Here is an 18,233-nt window from a genome sequence, read left to right on the forward strand (position 1 = left end):
TACACAACGTCTCTGGATTGGATGTCGTTCAACGCATAGGTGGGGATGTTGATGACATATACAGCTTGAAATGTTGAATTAAGGTGTGTTTGTATATATTGGAGATTGGCGAGAAGTGGTAAATCCAGATACATATATTTGACCGTTTGAATTTGTTACTATTCAAGAACAGTTAGGAGATCCTCCTCCTAATGTATATACACCCATTTATGTTTGGGATAACTGCCTTAAAAGTCACGAACTTTTGCCATTTTTTAGTTTTACCCACAACCTTTCAGTGTAACATACAAAGTCATAAACTTATTCGTAGTGCGCCATTGTCCCATTTCAGGGTTTTCCTATTAAGAACTAGGTGACGTGTCGTTTTAATCCTACTTGGCTGCTGACTAACCATAAAACGTTAATTTTTTAATCAAACTACCCCCAAATTTTACCCTAATTAACTTATTTACTCCATTTTACCTTACTTCACCAAAATCGGTCGACTCCTCTCAATCTCACTCCCACTTCACTTCACTCCAATCGCAAATATTCAGGCGACGATGAGGACAAGGATGGCGTGACCGGTGACAATGTGAACAAAGTCAGAAACGATAGCACGATCCGTAGGGCTTCTCAAACAACTGAATGGCGGCGAACCCGTAAGTATCCAGCTCCCTGTTGAAAATATTCTAAGATGTAGGAACACTAAGTTAATTAGGGTAAAATTTAGGGGAAGTTTCGATTTAGTGGATGAATTGAATAAATTAGGATTTGATAGCTGGAGTAGGCTTAGCTATAAGATAACAAATGGAGTAGACCAAATTGATATAAAAGGTGATGCTGAAGTGATGCATATGTTATCACTTCTACCTACGTTGAGAACTCAGATTTGGCATGTATATGTTGTTAATGGGAAAAAATGGAGTGAGGGTCTAGATAAAATTCTTCAACACAAATCTGTTTGTGGGAGAGAGGGTGATAAAATGGTTGGTGCAACTGTGATAGAAATTAAGTTTGAATTTGTAAAAAAGAGTAGGGTTGAGTCAATGAGAAAGAGTAATTTTCAGTCAATCAAAAAGAGTCAGAATGAAACAACTTTGAAGGATAACTTACAATCTGTCGAAAACACTAAAAGTGTTGAGAAGAGTGTTCAAAAGAGTGTAGAAAAAAGTATTCAGAAGAGTGTGGTTCATTCTATGCAAAAGAGTGGGTGCCTCTGTGGAGAATAATGCAAGTGAAACTGCTTGTAGAGATAAGAGTATGAATGAGAGTGATTTTGTCCAGGGGAGGTGGCTCAGGTATGCAAGGATATGATGAGGGTTTGGGAAAGAGATTTGATGACAGTGATAAAGATGGGAGTTACATACCATCTTGTGAGGAAGAGGAAACTGATGACGACGTGGATGTTGAGGAGCTAGTATCTGAAGATGAAGAATACACTTAAGCCAGGTTGAAGAAGAAATAAAAGTATGTGTATTTTATAACTGATGATATGATTCATAGGATAGTGAATGGAGGACAACAAAGTGAATACGTGTCTGATTATGAGAATTCTGAAGAGGATGATATATACTATGACTCAACTGATTTTGAAGATGAATGGAGAAGAGCCCGTGACAGACATGCTAGAGTTATGTACAGTTGATGCACTTTTTTTAGCACTAAATAAACCTGCAAGTATACAGAGTATATATAGTATAGCTAAAGGTTAGTACCGGATATCGAACACGGGGAAGGCAAACACAAAGTGTCTATCCTCTACTAAGACTCAATTACTAACTGGAAAAACAAATAGGTTTTGAAAACTTTTGGAAAACTAAAAACAATAAAAAGCATAGACCAACTAAAAGCAAATAAAACAAAGAGAAAGACGATAGAGATAAGGGAATCCCAGGGATGTGTGTTCACAGTTATGGATATACAAAATTCCAACTATAATACCATAGCACAGTTTTTACTTTGAAAGGACGAGTCACCTAGCTTATGCTCATGCGATACAAACGTTGATTACAAAGTTAGGGTTGTCAATCCGAACACGTAACTCCAAAAAGCGCCTAAGACCCTTGAAAAGTCTTCACTCTCAATTAACAGTGTCGGTTTAAGGGAAGCTAACTGTAGTGTCTACTAAGTGAATCTAACTCGCTAGAACTCTGTCACAGTTATGAAGCAAGTTATATTAAATCATACAAGATTGTGTCACTCAATCATGCAGCATCAAGAATACTTAGGGAAGAAACAAAGTAAAAACAAAACGGATTTTAAATAGAAAAAGGAATTTGTATAACCAAAGTCGTTACTAACACATCCCTATAATCCTATGAGTTTAGTTACACATAATTGAATAAGCTAAAAACATAGATTGAAAGGAAGACAATTTGAACATAAAACTAAAGCAAATAAAACCCGTAGGTTGAAACCTTGTTGTTGTTGATGTTCTTGAAATCCTTCTCCAACTTCTTGCACAATTGAAGTACTCTAGGTCTTGATCTCTATGAAGTATTTTGCAAATAGAAGTTCACTCTTTTTGATGAAGCTTGAGGTCTTATTTATAGGGAAGTACCAATCATTGTTGTAGAAGGAAAAGATCTCCAAAATATGGTAAATCTGCGCACAAATCTAGGGCTTCTCGGATTCACCACCTTTCTCCGGCGGGCCGCCGCACCTTGGCCGGCGGTCGTCGCGTTGGAGTCCAGAGAGTCTGTTCCCTCGGCGGCGGACCGCCGCACTTCCGGCGGTCGCCGGACGAGACTTCTCTTCCAAGCGCATTTTTCCGAGGTGGACCGCTGCATTGATCTGCCCGCCGGTAGCCGTCTGACTCCAGATTTCCACACTTTGCGTTTTGGCTCCCTTTTTCGGCTCAATTATGCACATTTCTCACAAAACACGTCAAAATACCAAAATAGATAAAATATGCAAATAATGGACGTGTAGAGTGACTTTGACATCAAAAACGGACCAAATAATGGTCTTAAAACAGTGCAAAATCCGAGCGTATCAACAGTCCAAGGTGTGACCATATGGTGCTAAAATTCACAACTGGCATGGGCTTCAGTGATGGTCTTCAGGCTAGAGATGCAATCAAAGTTAATGCCGTGGAGAATGGTTGGTAAATTCATTTCAAGAGAGCAAGAAAGAAGAATGTTGAAGCAGGGTGTACAAGTCCTTTCAAATGGAGATGTTCTGGCAGTCGAGTCAGTAAGTCAGGTGATTTCATCATGAGGAATCCGTAAGGAGTCCACACTTGTCCCATGGCAATAAGGAGTAAACTTGCTATCTGTAACTGGGTTGCTAGAAAATACATGGAGGTATTTAGACTTAGACCACAACTAAGCTGTAAAGAGTTGGGCTTAGACCTGATGCAGAGGTATGCCTTTGAGGCCATAAGGTGAAGGTTGTATCATGCTAAGAAGAAGACCATTGACTTGTTGATGGCATTGGTGGAAGAATATTATTCTAAGATGAGGAGATACATACTTGAGTTAGGTAGAGTTGACAAAGAAGGGGTTTTCGAACTACATGTGGATGTTGGTGATGTTTTCAAAGCAGTTTATATTGGTTTTTATGGACTTAGAAAGGGTTTCAAGGAAGGGTGAAGGAGGGTAACATGTCTGGATGAGGCTTTTCTAAAGACATGTTTAGGTGGGATTTTGTTATCGGCAATAGGAACTTATGGTAACAACCAAATGTACCCTATAGCTTGGGTTGTTGTTGAGATTGAGATTGAGGTTTGCTGGAGTTGGTTCGTTAACATTCTAAGGCAAGAGCTGAACTTGGGAGAAGGAGTTGGAATTAATCATCAGTGACCAACAGAAGGTATGATCACTCACACTTATCCTTTTCTATGACAAAAAACGAACATTTTCAACTTGAATATAAGGACTTGAGAATGCAGTCACATTTATCCTTTTTTATGCCAAAAAACTGACATTTTCAACTTGAATATATGGGACTTGAGAATGCAGTCACACTTATCCTTTTCTATGACACAAAACTGACATTTTCAACTTGAATATATGAAACTTGGGAATGCAGTCACACTTATGAGTTTCTATGACACAAAACTGACATTTTCAACTTGAACATAGGACTTGAGAATGCAGTCAAAGACCTTATCCCACTAGCCGAGCATAGAAATTGTGCAAGACACATCTATTGAAATTGGAAAAAAACTCATAAAGGCCCAGTAGTGAAGCAAATTTTCTAGAAGCTCGTTAGAAGCACGTACATGGAGGAATATAATTTGGCATGAAAAGAACCCTACCAAATTCTGTAAGGCTTTCATCACTCCAATACAATGTTTTGTGTAATATCTTAACTTTTAGAATATTAGAATTAGAATAAGAGTTATATTTATAGTAGGTGTTTATATGTTTTATATTAAAAATAAAGAAAATAGAAAAGAAGGTTTAGATAAAGAGAAAGGAAAAAGAAATGAAGAGGATAAGTGAAAGAAAAGAGTGAAAACGTGTAGTGAGGAGAAAAATTAGGAAAAAATATAATAAAAAAAAGGAAAATAGAAAGGGTTTGGAGATGGGTTTTAAAAATCATAATTCATACTTCTCTTCTCTCTTTCCACGCTACTCCCTCCTTCTCTGTAAGTAAGTTCGACAGCTTCTCTACTCCCTCTGATCAGCCACCACGACACCTCCGGTCACTCTACCGTGAAGCATGTAGTACACACCACCAGTCCTAGCTCTCAATTCTCCCTACTTTCTCTCAACTTTGGAGCTTAGGTTGCAAACCCACCTCCACTTATCTTTGCAAAATAGTTGAAATTAGAGGTTAGACTCCCCCATAACCTCTTTATTCTTGTTTCTAAGAATAGCAATGTTGTTATATTGATGTGATTCTTTTTGTTGGAGTCAAAATTAGGGTTCTTGAATTTGAGGGTTTTGCTGCTTTAATGCTTTCGTGTAAAATGGCTATGGAATTATGTAATTGGAAGCATGTTATGATATTATAAGCATGAAAGTGATAGAAAATATGATGTTGGAAATTATCTCTGATCATAAGCTCTTGATGTTGATTTTAAATTTACCTTCTTGATGGTTATGATATTGAATAATGTTGGGAATGATTTTATTGTGAAGTTAGATGTTGGTTGTTGATGCTTAAGCAAGCTAGAAATTCTTAAAAAGGATATGGTGAAAGAGGTTCAGTTGTTGGTTGATATCAAAAGACTTTTGGTTATGAGTTTAGCTTCAAGATGTCAAAATTTTTAGTTTAATTTTAAAATAAAATTGTTGTCCTATATTTTCAAAATTTATCAGGCTTGTTTTATGGAGGAAAATGGAAGTGTGAGGCTTATATTTTTGGGACAGCTGGGTATACTTTTCGTTTTCCCGAGTTATTGAATCATATTATCGAATTGCTTTGCTTCTTTTTGGTATAAATGTAGTTAGAAATGTGTTAACTCGCATATATGTTTTATTTGGCTTAGTTTGTGATGAAGGAAAGATTATGGAAAGTGAAATGGATAGATGTGATGATTTGGTTTAGTTGTGTTTTAAGTGTTTATTTATAAATTATATATGTGATTGCTTGAAAAATTAGGTGAACCGAGTGCAAACACAAGCGATAGGGGAAAGGGGCAAATCCAAGGTTGACTAAGCAAGTAATAGAGTTTTTTTGACGTGTACAGGTAGTGTACGCATGTTCTAGAGCTTAATCCCTTTAACTTCAAGACATATTGCTACGTTTTTATGTGTTTTAGTTGCTTATGCAATATACATTATATATGATTGTGTGAAAGGTTTATAACGAGATGTTGGAAGGTAAGATGTTGGAATTATGTTTTGAAATTGTGAATTGGTGTGATATATAACAAGCAAAGTGATTTTAAAGCTTATGTGTTGAGCAATGTGAAAATAGATATGAAATATATGTCCCATGCCCCATTGCTAGAGTGAATCACAGAGTATAGTTGGCATGCCATAGGACAGTAGTAGTACTGCACACATGTTCGATCATTCGTCTTCCGGATAACCGAAGCGATGGTCTATATGATATGTTGATAGTTTATATGAGCCCTATACGGGTAATATGCGTAAGATGTCTTATGATATGTTATACGAAAGATATACAACATCTGATAGTATCTGACCCAGATATATATATGACAAAGGCCCTCATCGGGCTATTTATAGTATTCGTGCACCCGTGTTCATCACTAAGCATAAATTGGGGGCTAAATGTGATATTTCATTTAGAAATAATATTTTTAGTACTTTGAATTCTTTAAATAGTTATGCTTCTTACAGTATAATTATGTTGATGAAAGAAAGTGACTGCTGACATGATCATTTGTTTATATCATGTTATATGGTTTGATTGATAGATGGTAGATAGTTATTAATGAAAGTATTAGGTGATAAATATTATAGTGTTGTTGTACAGGATGAAGGTGTTGATTATTTGCAAGCGATATATGTGACCTTAAATGATTCAAACTTTTACGAATGCTAATATGGGGTGATATTATTTTGAATTTGTATATTGATATGCCCGATATAATATGAATATTGGTGTATGACATTCCAAGTAATAAATTGTTTACTTTGTTATAGTGATATAGATTGAAGTTTTTAGAGATTTTATTCTAGAATGGGTTTACACTACGAGCTTTTCGAAGCTCACCCCCCTTTCTTCTCCCTCTTGCAGAGTATAGAAGCGAGTGATCTCACTTGTGGGCAGCTGCACGTGTCAAGTCACTACCCTCCTTTTTGCTGGTAAAGTTGGGCATGCTTAGGGTAGCTTTTGGTTGTAAATAGTTAGTTGCAAATGTAAGGTCGTATGTATATTATCGAACAAGCTAACGTTATTTTTGTTATGTACCTTAGTAAAGGTTGTTAGTAGTTTTAACTTAATCTTTTAATAATGTTATGCCTTCGGTATGTGCAAAAAGAAAAAAAAATTCATGCAGGTTAAATAGACAGGATCATGCCAAAATGTGACACCACTAATTTAGTTAAAACTAATCGAGTAAGGGGTGTTACATTTTGATTCTATTCTAAACAATGTATGTGAATGTTTTAATGCTTATATACTAGAGGCCAGGAGTAAACATCTAATAGACCTGCTTGAAGAAATGAGAACTAGGTTAATGCAGAGGCTACAAGAGGTATGTAAATATAGAGTCCATTGAGAGTACTTCACAGTCACACTTATGTCCAAAAGTGAAGAAGAAAATTGAAGCCATGATTTATGAGAGCAAAAATTGTACTACCATTCCTGAAATAGGGGGTAGATTTGAAGTCAGTCACTTTGAGGATAGATTTGTAGTGACTTCATCTTTGAAGTAGTGTGGATGTAGGAAATGAGATATAACAGGAATACCTTGTATACATACATGTCTTATTATTAACTATCAGAAGCAGGATGTGGATGGGTATGTACATGAATACTTTTCATTGAGGAAGTACAAGGTGGCTTATGGGTACGGGCTGCTAGCTTTCAATAGGGAGAATTTATGGCCTATAGGCTATAGCTAAACGTTTTCCGGTCATCCCACCACCTGGGTGGAGGATGCCAGGCAGGCCTAAGAAGGTGAAGAGAAAGGACTCTTTCGAGAAGGATCCAGCTAGATCCAACAAGCTGAGGAGAATCTGTGTGATGACTTGTCAGAATTGCTTTCAAGAAGGGCACAACACCCGGACTTGCAAAACTGAAATTGTTAATGACTTGTAACCTAAATCAAAGGTATTAACTTCGAACACACATGTTCTTATGCAGATAGTGAAATAATGAATATTATTTCAGCCGAAAATGGGGAGGCCTTGAAAGGAATCAATAGCTTCTATGTCGCACAGTGGTATCACAAGTGTTCTAGGGAGGAGAGGTAGGGGAATAGGAAGAGGAAGAGGGAGGACTCAACCTGTGGAAGGTCTTGGCTCGATTCCTACTCAGCAAAGCGGCACATGATTGAGGACTCAACCAGTGAACTTTGTTTTGTCATTCTGTACTTTTGTTTTGTCATTGTGTAATGTGTTGGTTCCATTGGGTATTTGGAAACAATTTGTAGGTTTATGTAATTCGAATTGTGTTAAGTATTTGGCTAAGTGGTCAGATGATGGAGTTTAAACAATCTTTAGGCCTGTGTAATGTTTTGTAAACAATGGATATTTTATCCAAGTTCGCTTGTGCAATGTTAATCCTATTTTATCCAGGTTCATTTGTGTAGTATTAATCGTATTTTTTCAAGGTTTGTTTGTGCAATAACTTTACTTCGTTGCGTTTGGAATTCAAAAGAGGGGCAAGATCCATAGTCTAAAACATTACACGTTCGAGTCACATATTCCATAGTCTAAAACATTACAAGTTCGAGTCGCACATTTCATAGTCTAGTACAAACAAGGGGTAGGGCATTCTACATAATCTAGATAAGTAGACATAGCACGATACATAAAAACACAATTAAAAACTTTAAATTTTGGTTTTAGCATCGCAAATTTTCAACAACAATTTGGAGCGCTTCAAATTCATTAGTTTTTGAACGGATTTTCTCATCGAGTATATCCTGCATAGCAACTCTTGCTCTCAAAGCCTCTTGCATGTTGTTCCTCTCCATCTTCATATTTTGTAAATAGTTCTCTTGATTCAGTGACAACGAGGGATCAATCCAACGAAAGAATTTGCAATCGTCATTCTTCCATACTTAGTAACGAGAGAGCGTCGCCCGGGATTTGCTTGCGTCTTCGATGTCACAACTTCAGCTTCAAAACCATGGTCACAAACCACGGGTTCAAACCTTCGCTAAGTCCAATGGCTCGAAAAAATTGAAAATTGAAAATTTTCAAATGGCCCAGAGGCATATCAATATTGCAGTCTCTAGATCAACAACATTGCAATCAAATAAGAAAATTTCAAAAATTGATCCTAAAAAATAAGAAAATTTTTTGAGATCCAAAAAATTGAAAAATCGATTGGTAAACAGTGGCATCTCAAGTTTAAAGCAGAAAACCTAATTGAAACTCAATTAAGAATTGCACATTCAAAAACTGAACCCAGAATCTCACATTCCAAAATTGAACCCAGAATCTCACATTTCAAAACCATAAACGAGAATCATTTTTGCATCTTCAAACAATGGAGCTCGAATTCGCGACGGGAGAGTGAGAATCGCTAAGTGGATCACTAATTACCTCGGTACTGATTCAAATCTACAGGAGATGATATTGTCTACTAAGCTGAAGCTCGAATTCACAACGGGAGAATGAGAATCCTCAATTCGGGTTTACTTTGGAGATTGAATGAATTTAAGGTGTTCATTTATAAAATGACGTCATTTTGTCTGTATAAAACGACGTAGTTTTATAAATTTCCAGCGTATTCCACGTAAGAACTCAGGCATGCCACGTCCGCTTATTTCAGTCGAAAAATTCATAGGTTGGGTCGAAAGGGAAATTTGCACACTCCGAATAAGTTAATGACTTTGTATGCTACACTGAAAGGTTGTGGGAAAAACTGGAAAATGGCAAAAGTTCGTGACTTTTAAGGCAGTTATCCCTTTATTTTTCAAATACTCCATATTCTTTTTCTTTGATTCCGAGGAGGGAAAGCTATAGATTTGAACTTCAGAGTTCAGACTTCGCTAATTAATAAGACATAAATCTTTTAACCCTATTCCAAAATTTGGTATCCATTTCACATTCAAATCTTACCTACATTGATGAAATCCACTAATTGCAACCCTAAATCAACACGAGTATAAATGATCGTTCTCCTTTATTCTATTGTTTTTTAAATTCTTGATCACATAAAGGGAAAATTCATAGGTCGGGTCGAAAGGGAAATTTGCACACTTCGAATAAGTAAATGACTTAGTATGCTACACTGAAAGGTTGTGGGAAAATTCGGAAAATGGCGAAAGTTCGTGACTTTTAAGGCAGTTATCCCTTTATCTTTCAAATACTCCATATTCTTTTTCTTTGATTCCGAGGAGGGAAAGCTATAGATTTGAACTTCAGAGTTCGGACCTTGCTAATTAATACTCCCTCTGTCCCCAAAGAATATGCACTTTGAGTTCGACACGGGTTTTAATGCGAAATTGGTAAAGTAAGAAAGAGGTTGAGAGAAAAAGTAATTAAAGTATTGTTAGTGGATAATGGGTCCCACCTCAACGGATAGAAAAGAATTTACAAAATTAGAAAGTGCATATTCTTGTGGGACGGACTAAAAAGGAAAGAGTGCATATTCTTGTGGGATGGAGGGAGTAAGACATAAATCTATTAACCCCATTCCAAAATTTGGTATCCATTTCACATTCAAATCTTACCTACATTGATGAAATCCACTAATTACAACCCTAAATCAACACGAGTATAAATGATCGTTCTCCTTTATTCTATTGTTTTTTAAATTCTTGATCACATAAAGGGAAAATTCATAGGTCGGGTCGAAAGGGAAATTTGCACACTTCGAATAAGTAAATGACTTAGTATGCTACACTGAAAGGTTGTGGGAAAATTCGGAAAATGGCGAAAGTTCATGACTTTTAAGGCAGTTATCCCTTTATCTTTCAAATACTCCATATTCTTTTTCTTTGATTCCGAGGAGGGAAAGCTATAGATTTGAACTTCAGAGTTCGGACCTTGCTAATTAATACTCCCTCTGTCCCTAAAGAATATGCACTTTGAGTTCGACACAGGTTTTAATGCGAAATTGGTAAAGTAAGAAAGAGGTTGAGAGAAAAAGTAATTAAAGTATTGTTAGTGGATAATGGGTCCCACCTCAACGGATAGAAAAGAATTTACAAAATTAGAAAGTGCATATTCTTGTGGGACGGACTAAAAAGGAAAGAGTGCATATTCTTGTGGGATGGAGGGAGTAAGACATAAATCTATTAACCCCATTCCAAAATTTGGTATCCATTTCACATTCAAATCTTACCTACATTGATGAAATCCACTAATTACAACCCTAAATCAACACAAGAGTATAAATGATCATTCTCCTTTATTCTATTGTTTTTTAAATTCTTGATCATATAACCTATTGGTATTCAAGCAACCTGCAACAAATATATTTTTAAAAATAAATGCGCACGCTATAATATTTAAGAATAGGGGTGACAAATCGTGCGTGTTTTGTCGTTATCATGTCGACGCGATAAAGACACGATACGATAACAACAAACACGAACATGGCCCGTTAAGAAAACTCCAAACACGAACACGAACACGACCCGCTAACCTCAGACACGAACACGACACGAACCCATTAACGACACGAACTACTTCGGGTCAACACGACACGATAACAACACATATATGACACGACACAATAATAATAATATTATAATAGTATATAACTATTATTCTAATATTAAAATTTTAATTTTAATTTTAATTTAAAATTTTAAAATAAAAAATAATACTCCCTCCATCCCAGCTAAGATGACACGTTCCTTTTTTTCACGTGTTTTGGAAAAATGATAATAAATAGTTACATTGGAGAGAAAATAAAGTAAAAAATATAATACTAATATAGAAGATAATGTCTTCTACAATACTCTCTAAGTTACTTTATTTTTTCTCTATTTTAACTATTTATCATCATTTTTCCAAAACAAGTGCGAAAAGGTTATGTGTCATCTTAGCTGGGACAGAGAGAGTAATAATATTATAATATATTAATATTATTTCTTAACGTATAACACGAACACGACACGAAGTTTTCATGTCATTATTGTGTCGACACGATAAGGACATGAACCCAATAAGCTTTGACACATACCCATTAATTTTGTGCGAGTTCGTGTCATGTTATCGTGTCGTGCCAAAAATTGTCACCTCTACTTAAGAATACTAATTTGTGTTTCTCAATAATTATCTACGCTTTAAAAAGCATCCTCAGTTTTGACGTCCAAACTAAATTTAAGATATATAAACAAAAATGTCTCACATAAACAAAAGATAAAGGTTCAGTTGAAAATTGTTTCTCAGCTTAAAAATATTTTTTGTTAATTTCACTCTCAATTTTGACTATTTTGATGTAATTTTACAGCACGAAGTAATTTCATATCCTTATAAAATTAGTTTGTTGTAATGCCCAAACAAAAACTCGATTAATTAATGGGATTTATTTTGTATGATAGAATATAGAGATAGCCCAAACAAATTACTAGCTCGATTAAATTAATTGGATTTATAAAATAGCTAGATCGAAGAAAATATAGATTAATTTACTGTTTGGTTTGATTAATGTATCGATGTTTAATTATTTGAGAATTTATTTTTTCAAAATTATACTCCCTCCGTTCCGTAGTAAGTACGGAGGTGTTTCTTTTCGGCAGGGAGATTAAGAAAAATTGTGTTATGTGAGTTGAGTAAAGGGAGAATATAGTGGAAAATGAAAAAAAGTAGAGAGATGAAGAAAGAACAAAGTAAGAGAAAGTAAAGTAGATGTGGAAAAATGTGTTGACTTTTACTAAAAACAGAAATTACTCTATTACTATGGAACGTACCAAAATGGTAAAATGATTCTATTACTATGGAACGAATGGAGTATAAAATAAATGTTCTAAAATGTGTTGTATCATGCATTTCGATTTTGTCACATTGTTTTGGAAACAAAACAAAAATTTAAAGGCCCAACAAATATTCAGTCCACTCAGTTATATTGAGATTTTAGAGCAACGAGCCCAATACTGAAAATCGGCAGAGATGTCTCAATTTTTAGATGGGGAATTTCAAAAAATGTTGTTAATTAGGTAGAAAAATAAAATATAATTGGATGTTTTAAATAAAAAGAGAAATTCAAAAAATTAATAAAATTTTTTACTCCAAATGTCATCCACAAATTTATTCGAATTTCATCTAACACAACATCAGTGTGCAAATTGGAACAATGCAAGTAACGATAATATTATTAGCAATTTTCATCACATTCGAGTAATGAAATCAATTCATCTGCATATTTACAATTTTCATTCTGCGATAACAATTTAAAATACAAGTAACGGAATTAATATGCACATTCATATGCAAACACCACATAGAACTATTCAAGTAGCTATGACATTGTGTAAATTCATCTTCCAATTTAAAAGAGAGAACATGCAAGCCAACCAAATCGAAATCAAAATTGAAAATCTGGAATCAGAAATTGAAATCAAATAGTAGGAAATTAAAATTCACCTTCCAAATTCGAAAATTTTATCTTCCAAAATCGAAATAGAAATTAAAATTCATCTCCCAAAGTCAAAAGTCAATAATCGAAAATCATCCACCGTAAGTCTATAAGAAACATAAGGCCGCGAAATCGAAATCAATAAAGTAGATAGGTGAAAAAAATTAAGCAGAAGAGAGAAACTAATAGAAAGAGAATAATTAATAAAGATAATATTATAATAAAAGTGATTGAATATATTAAAATTTTTCTAAAATAAAAACTATTAAATTAAATTAAAACGTCTCAAATAACAATACGACTCTACCAACACAAACGGAAAAAACTACTCCCTCCGTCCCGCTTAAGATGACACGTTTTCCTTTTTAGTTTGTCCCAACTAAGATGACACATTTCCTTTTTTGGTAACTCTCTCTCTTCAATTAATATACTCAACCACGTTTTCTCACTCCTATTAAAATATCCATCTTTTTTTATCTCTCTACTTTAATACTTACACCCACCTTCTCTCTCTCCAATTAAACACTTTAACCAATAACTCCTAAAATCCTGTGCCGACTAAGCAATGTGTCATCTTAGTCGGGATGGAGGGAGTAAATATGAACTCAGCCAAATAGATTATTTTTAAAAATTTTGCACATAGTTTAATGTACATTAAATTATGTGCAAAATATGAAAAACTAATATGAATTCAGCCAAATCGATTATTTTTTTAATTAATTAACTATGAAAAAGTTAATTAATTTGGTGTAAGATATAGTAGCATCAATTTATATCACACGATCATTACTAGAATATAAATTAAAAACATGTACTATGTAACCGATTTAACACTCCTTTCTTTAGGAATCTAGCTAGTTCATTAAAATGATCTAGAAAAAAAGAAAAAATAGAAAAATAAATAGTGAAGAGGTGGAGAAGAAGGGCATTAATGAGAGATGTCTGTATGCGTGTGCAGCCTGCTGCTATGGTCGACAATCCCAATCACTTTCAGAAATTAAACGTATAACCTTTTTTCCTTCAATTCCGCGCCGCCGGGCCCGCCGCCGCCACGTCACGCCGGAAAAAGTATTGCCACTTTCATTTATTGCTCACTTCTTCTCACCATACTTTCCACTTTCGCGCTTTGTAGAATAATCATATTTTCACACGTAACGTTAATATTGATGATTCATTTCAGATTCAAGTGTAATTATGAGCATCAAATTGTCGATTTAGATTGTGTTTTATAGTAGTATATTCGACCATAAATTCTTAAAATTTCTCCAAATTCTAGTTTTATACCCCGTTTTAAAACTTGCCTAAATTGTAGGCCTATAATTTACAATTTGTTCTGATTTTGTACATAATCAAGATTTTAGTTTAAACGTGATCCGAATTCAACAAATAAAAACATTCAACTTTTCGTTCTCGTAAATGTGACATCATTTTGGATGACATTCGATAGTGTCATATAAGTAGGTCATGATGCTATGTTAGTGCAAAATAATTGATTGGTTGAAAAATATATATTCTTACTTATATAAATACATATATGATACTTTCGTTTTCAATCCGAACGTGCAATAGACTCCCAAAAAACAATGTTACTAGATATGGAAAAGAAATTAATTAGGGCAATATTTTAATCGAAAACATAAACCCTAATTCTCTGTGAGAAGAAGAAACATAGTGATCATGCTAGCTGATTCTCTCTTTTGCAGTTCTTCAATTCTCTCTCTATATACTACTCAAATAAAGTTAAATTTTCTCATCTAAATTTCTAGCTAGCAAAAATCCAAACACCAATTTTTTCTCCTGCATTTCAAGCTCAAAAAAAAAGGCGCATCTCAATTTTGACCAGCTCAAGCCATTTCCTCAATTCCGATCCAGATCTCGCCGGATCTCATCCTCTCCGCCGCAATTCGATCCGTACGCCGGCAGATCGATCCTCTGGCCGGTGATCCTCTCCAGATACGACACGATCATCGCCTCTCGGCTCTTCTCCATCGCCTTCTCGTGCGCCCTCGCCGCCGCCTCGCGCTCGAAATGCGCCACCTCCTGGCTCCTCCACGCGTCCTCCCTCGCCCTCCTCTCCTCGCTCAGCCGATCGATCACCTCCGTGAACTTCTTCTGCAGATTCTCCTGGTGATCCACCACCTGCTTCACCAGATTCTCGAAGAACTCCGCCATCGGGCTCATTACCTCCGGATCGGCCGTTTTCTTCCTCCTCCTCTTCGTCTTCTTCGCTTCCTTGAACGTTCTAGAAGATTCCTCTTCGTTGACCGCGGGCAGCCCGGGCAGTGGTGGTGTTAATGAGTTAGGCGCTGTTTGGGTGGTGTCACGTTTGTATATAGCTTCGAGTTCGCTGAAGTGTAGTCTACTTTTGGCGTCCAAACAGGCCGTTAGAGCTTCTCCCTGCCTCAATTCACTGTTTTCATTGGATACTTGCGCTGGAAGGGGTTCCCTACACATATTATAAAAAAATTAAAAAAGGACAATATATATGTAAATGTAATTATGTACTTACATGAAATTAAAATGGGTTTACTAGATAAAGTAAGGGGAAAGAGAGGGCTAGATTATGTGAACACTCAATTTTCCTGAATAGAAATGGGGGGTTTGGAATTTAATGTGACGTACAAAAAATAAATTAAATTTGAATTTAGTGTACCAAAATTGTGAGTGGAGCATTCCGAGGGAAGATTGTCGGGCCTCGGGCAGTTGGTATTGCTCACTCCCACGAAGCAAATTAGCATCTCCTCCTCCTCCTCCTCCTCTCTCGTTGAGGCCGAGCTTGAAGTAGCCCCCGGCGTAGTGAGTTGTGGGAAGGGAGTGGATTTGGTCGAGGATGTGGGTCGGGTTCATGGAGAGTAGAAGCGGGTTCTCGGGTTGGGGCGGGTTGTGGATGCCGGGGTTTTCGAAACCCGAATGCATCGTTTGTTTTGTGGTTTGGAGGTCAGATTTGCAGAAACCCTAGAGGGATGGGGAGGATTTTTGAGGAGAGAGATGGAAGAGGAGGTGATAGGGGTAGAGAGAGAGAGAAGGAGAGGAAGTCTGTGACAAGATAAAAGGGGAGGGGACCGGGTTGTCTGTCGGGTTGGATTCGACCCGTTTGTGAAGATTCAAAACTTTCGTATTCTACATTTCATTTTCTTAACCGAGAGTTGAATGGGACATTTCATATACAAGAGTTCATTGAAAGGTCTCAATTTTAGTAAAAGGATGTTTTTTCATAATTGAATTAAAGTAGTGAATGTGATTGGACAAAGTTTTGTTTTAAATAATTGAAATTTTGGTGAGTTATTTTTAATGTTTTTTGGATTTTTTTATTTCTATGAACAATTAAAACTTATGCAACAAAAATTATCTAGTCTTGACATATCAATTGACATTATGAATTAATGTGTCAATCTAGTCATTTTTTGCTCGGAGGTCATGTATAAAAGTTACCTAGGAAATATCAACAATGGATGGGAACATATTTAGTGATTTTACCATATTAATTTTATTTACAAAACATTAATATTGGCTACGTCAAATTAAGTGATTTTACGGATACTAATTCTATTTACATAACATTAATATTGTCTACGCCATATTATTGATGAAGTAAGTATTGCTCCATATATTGCGTATTTTTAAGTTAAAATGATACTAACTTTTAAGAAAGTGTGATGTGATGCTTTTGGTTAATATTATTTCTTGAACTTGGAATCTTGAATACATGAGAGCATAATTAACGCCACGGGCAGCACCGCACTTGGGTCCCGGTCCGCAGCCTGGCACGTTAGAGGGAGGGAGACGCGGCTTAGGCCGTGCCTGGTGGTCCTGGGCCGGGCCACAATTCAATTTTTTTTATTTTTTTTAAATCGAATTTTTTTGAGTTGTTGCACATACATACCTTCATATTTGTTGTATTTTCGAGTTGAGGAGAGGAGTAGTTGACGGAAATGGAAGTAGAGAAAGAAAATGAAAAAGAGAGGGGAAGAAGATGACAGATGAGGGGAAGAGGAGACGGAATTTTTTTTTGATTTAATATATTTAATGGGATGGGCTTTATATCCATTTTATGTATTTAAGTATTTGTTCAATTTTAATGGTTTGACTTTTTAATGTATTTTTTCAATTTAAATTTCTATGTTTTGTAATTTTTAATTTTCGAATGAATATTCCGTGTTATAATTTCTCAACATTTTCTATTTTACAAGTAAAATATCTTTTAGTTGTGACAGTAAGTACTCAGTTGGAGTATGGATGGGGCCTACAAGGTTATTGGAAATGTGTCCTGACCCTTAAAATTAGGGAAATGATGACATGGAGAGGACTTGGGGCATGGATCCAGGTATGTGTTAAAGATACTAGTATGAAAGAGTTTCCCGAGTATTTGGTCCTGCATTATTTTTCTTTATTCTCTCTCTCTTTCTTTGAAAATATGAACAAATTTAGTTTATAATTTAGGTCACTCATTGTTGATGGGATTGAAATAAAGTATCCATCTCACATCAATAGGTCTGATTATAACTAGTTAATTCTTCTAATTGATTTCTACATCAATCACAATAATAATACTCCCTCCGTCCCATGTTACTCGCACTTTTACTTTTCGGCACGTCACAAACTCTTTATACTATTTATAGTTTAAGTTAGAATTAATACATTTAATTAATATGTTAGATTAAGTTAAGAAGTCCTTTATAAAGTGACGTCTCATTACATTTAAAATTCTAATTTAATTACACTAAAAAATCAATCTCAAATTTACGGCCTAAAATAAAAAGTGCGAGTAATATGGGACGGAGGGAGTATATGAGGAAGTCAATGAGGCCCAATTTTAGTTGCAAAATTTAGGTTTCATTAGACTCTTTGGAATGAGAAATTGTGGATTCAATTCCGGCTATTTGCAGTCTAGTCTCTAGTGTCTCTTTTGCATGTAATTCTTGGAAAAATTTGATATCAAGATGATGTATTCGTGCGACACTGAGATTCTATATACAAAGCAATCATATCTAACAATTATTGGCGAGACATATTTATGTTGCGTCGTCATACAAATTCAATTCGTAATTATGAGCCCAACTTCTAAAACATACGTAACAAAGAGGTCAATTTCGATATGTATACTATATGAAAACGACGATTTT

General features: G+C 35.4%; 1 protein-coding gene and 1 long non-coding RNA gene across 4 annotated transcripts; one reads left to right on the forward strand and one right to left on the reverse strand.

The window, feature by feature from the left end:
* Window positions 1-4,546: 4,546 nt before the first annotated feature.
* Window positions 4,547-8,012, forward strand: LOC125210291 (uncharacterized). Of its 3 annotated transcripts, XR_016136877.1 has the most exons (5): window positions 4,547-4,763; window positions 5,536-5,623; window positions 6,643-6,710; window positions 7,506-7,680; window positions 7,741-8,012. It is a non-coding gene; the product is annotated as an uncharacterized LOC125210291 (long non-coding RNA). The 3 variants fall into 3 exon arrangements; XR_016136878.1 differs by lacking the exon at window positions 7,506-7,680 and having other exon boundaries at window positions 7,714-8,012; XR_016136876.1 differs by lacking the exons at window positions 7,506-7,680; window positions 7,741-8,012 and having other exon boundaries at window positions 6,643-6,815.
* Window positions 8,013-14,700: 6,688 nt separating this feature from the next.
* Window positions 14,701-16,133, reverse strand: LOC125212142 (uncharacterized). The gene is made up of 2 exons (XM_048112221.2): window positions 15,764-16,133; window positions 14,701-15,556 (listed from the first exon to the last, which is right to left on the reverse strand). The coding sequence occupies exons 1-2, from the start codon at window positions 16,024-16,026 to the stop codon at window positions 14,968-14,970; spliced, it is 852 nt and encodes a 283-aa protein (XP_047968178.1). The 5' UTR covers window positions 16,027-16,133; the 3' UTR covers window positions 14,701-14,967.
* Between the last annotated feature and the right edge of the window lie 2,100 nt (window positions 16,134-18,233).

This window comes from Salvia hispanica, chromosome 3 (assembly GCF_029641045.1).
Source record: "Salvia hispanica isolate PSC_SH4W2 chromosome 3, Shi_PSC_v1, whole genome shotgun sequence".
NCBI classification, from domain to species: Eukaryota; Viridiplantae; Streptophyta; class Magnoliopsida; order Lamiales; family Lamiaceae; genus Salvia; species Salvia hispanica.

Bases quoted from the DNA above. Each gene is read 5' to 3' on its own strand.
- LOC125212142 (XM_048112221.2), bottom strand. From the start codon at position 16,026: ATGCATTCGGGTTTCGAAAACCCCGGCATCCACAACCCGCCCCAACCC. The intron at 15,557-15,763 runs GTACACTAAATT...TAATATGTGTAG, and splicing joins ATGCTCCACTCACAATTTTG to GGAACCCCTTCCAGCGCAAG.